We start from the raw sequence: 2,504 nt of genomic DNA on the forward strand, positions 1-2,504 counted from the left end.
TTAATTAACTAATTTTGTTGTACCTTCGATTCTCAATGAGCGAGAAAAGGTTGTGCGATGTTGTTTTATTGAAATGATAGAAAGGGATGGAATAAAGAATACTAATTATTATGACATTCGAGCCGAGAAAGGCACGAAAAGTACAACTGTGGAAGACCTTGTTATACCAAATGACCGTCCAGCGGTTATATTGCTTATTATTTAGTGTCGTCATCAAATTTCTGGTGACCTATTTATATTGCGTGATAGAGAAAAGTCAATTTAACGTTAGCTGAAAAAGAAAACAGTAATCAAATTAGCACTGACAGAATTGTTGTTCCGAGCTCTATTGATTATCACAAATAGTTAATAGCAGTCACGATTGTTTTAGTTATATTCATTTTCTGAACAAGTATAATAAACATACCAAAAGTAGTAACAATGAAAAACAAACCGAATTATATTGAATTACTTAAGTCATGACTCATGAAATACGCAACTGCCAATACTATATAAACTAGCAGTTGCGAGCTAGTCTGCACATCATCTTCTATACAACTCAACAGGAACTTCTAAGGTTGGTGTGAAAACTGTTTGAAAATTTTGAAACTTGCGTATATAAACAAACCTCTTTGTTAACTCGCCGAAATTTTATTTCATCCAGATGAATTTAAAGCTTCTCACTATTTTGCTACTCGTTGTCTTGTTGACAATCGACCTTGGTGACTCATGGGGACGCAGAAGACGCCGACGAGGTGGTAGGGGAAGAGGAAGAAGCGTCTGGAGAAGGGTTAAAAAAGCTACCAGGAAAGTTGGCAAATTCTACAAGAGAAACAGGTTGGTCGGAAAACTTCGTATCGCACTTAAAGAAGCGTATTTATTTAAAAGCAATCAATGTGAAAAGTTAACAATATTCGAAAGTAATAAAATTTGTGGTCAACGTTTGATTTCTTACTCATATATATCTAGCCCTATCACAATACAACCTCCACACAACAATGTAAAGTGTTGTGCAAAAGAATAATAACGCAATAGTGTAAAGCAAGCTGAGAGCATTGATATATATTTGAAGGTCCATTTTCGAAAAATTACAAAATTATTTCTACCTAAGAGATCCGGATGTAATGAACCTCGGACTCTGAAAAACAAGTCATGAATCATGGCTAAACAAGTATACTGTCAACTTTTTACAGAAAAACCATTCATAGAGTTGGAAAATGGGTACTTCGTGGAGCCGCCGCGTATGACAACGAAGACCTGAACAGCTTAAATCAGCTTAAGAATCAGGTAATGTCGACAAACATTGCTGAATTAAAAAACGAAAACTATGTCCTTTTATAATACTTCTATATCTGCTATATCTTTCATCATCGGTATTTACCAGTGTGCAAATAGATCAATTGTATGAATTGTTAATTTATTTCCAGAATCTGGAATCGTATCAAGAGTACCTGGACAACCTGGAAGAAGCAATGAGTGAAATGTATCCGGAAGAAGACATTGATCAACTCATGGAAGCATTGGACAATGTCGTTGACATGAACGACGGTTTGTATTTTCTAAAGAAATAAAAGAACTATTCTCAGTCACAAACAACTGCTTTCAAATCCTTGAATCCTTATCCTTTCATGACCTTCATAAAATACTTATAATGTTTTCCAAATTCAGAGGATCGTAAAGATTTATTTGCGACTGCAAACGAGGAGATGCCTGAATTTGAGCCAATTCAAATGCCAGATGGGTTCAAAGATGAATTGGCGATGAGAGTTGCAAATCTTGCGTAATCTTCTCATCCCACTTATCGGCAATTTATTTTTATATTCTCAAAAATATATTTGAATACATTCGAACAGTTCGGAACATGATGCAGTTTTTAATCATCAACAAAATGGAAGTTATCTTGAAATCTAATGGCTTTAGATGGCTCTTTATTTTCAAATAAATGCCTGCTTTTTAACAGTATACCATATTCAGAAAAATTTACCAAAAGACCTTCGCGATACTCACTTATTCAATTTGTTACTGTTTAAAAATATATTTTTGAAATGTAAAATAAAATCTTTGTCGGAAAACTCTTGTGGATATTTCACCTATACAGCGTTGGAAAGAATCGAGAGACCTTTTTCAAATATTCGACGAGTCATTCGAATGAAAAGATTCGACTCGAACTAGGAATCCATTAACCGACAGAAAGACTTGTCTCGAAAATAGCAAAAAAGAATTAGATCAAATACGATTTACATGGTAAATCAAAGTTCTATTGGGGAAATCAAACATTTACATAACATAGTTGCTTCGAAATCTCTTTTGACATGCCAGAACTTAGAAATCATTTCTGAAATATTGTGGTGCAACAATAAAATATTAGTCAAATATAGGAATTCTGAAAGACAACTGATTTTCTGCAAAACAGGACTGTGGAGTCGGGAATCGGAGTCACAGTTTGACATATTTTCACCAAAGTCAGAGTCCCGGAAACCGAACTCCCCGGAGTCATGAGTTGTATTCCTCGGAGTCGGAATTGC

General features: G+C 34.7%; 1 protein-coding gene across 1 annotated transcript; it reads left to right on the forward strand.

Annotated features, from left to right (window-relative positions):
• The first annotated feature begins 430 nt into the window (after positions 1 to 430).
• Positions 431 to 1,979, forward strand: LOC120343518 (uncharacterized). Its single transcript, XM_039412719.2, has 5 exons — positions 431 to 556; positions 644 to 816; positions 1,173 to 1,266; positions 1,407 to 1,527; positions 1,648 to 1,979. Exons 2-5 carry the CDS (start codon positions 644 to 646, stop codon positions 1,761 to 1,763), a joined length of 504 nt encoding a protein of 167 aa, XP_039268653.2. The 5' UTR covers positions 431 to 556; the 3' UTR covers positions 1,764 to 1,979.
• The last annotated feature ends 525 nt before the right edge of the window (positions 1,980 to 2,504 follow it).

Source organism: Styela clava, chromosome 3 (assembly GCF_964204865.1).
Source record: "Styela clava chromosome 3, kaStyClav1.hap1.2, whole genome shotgun sequence".
NCBI classification, from domain to species: domain Eukaryota; kingdom Metazoa; phylum Chordata; class Ascidiacea; order Stolidobranchia; family Styelidae; genus Styela; species Styela clava.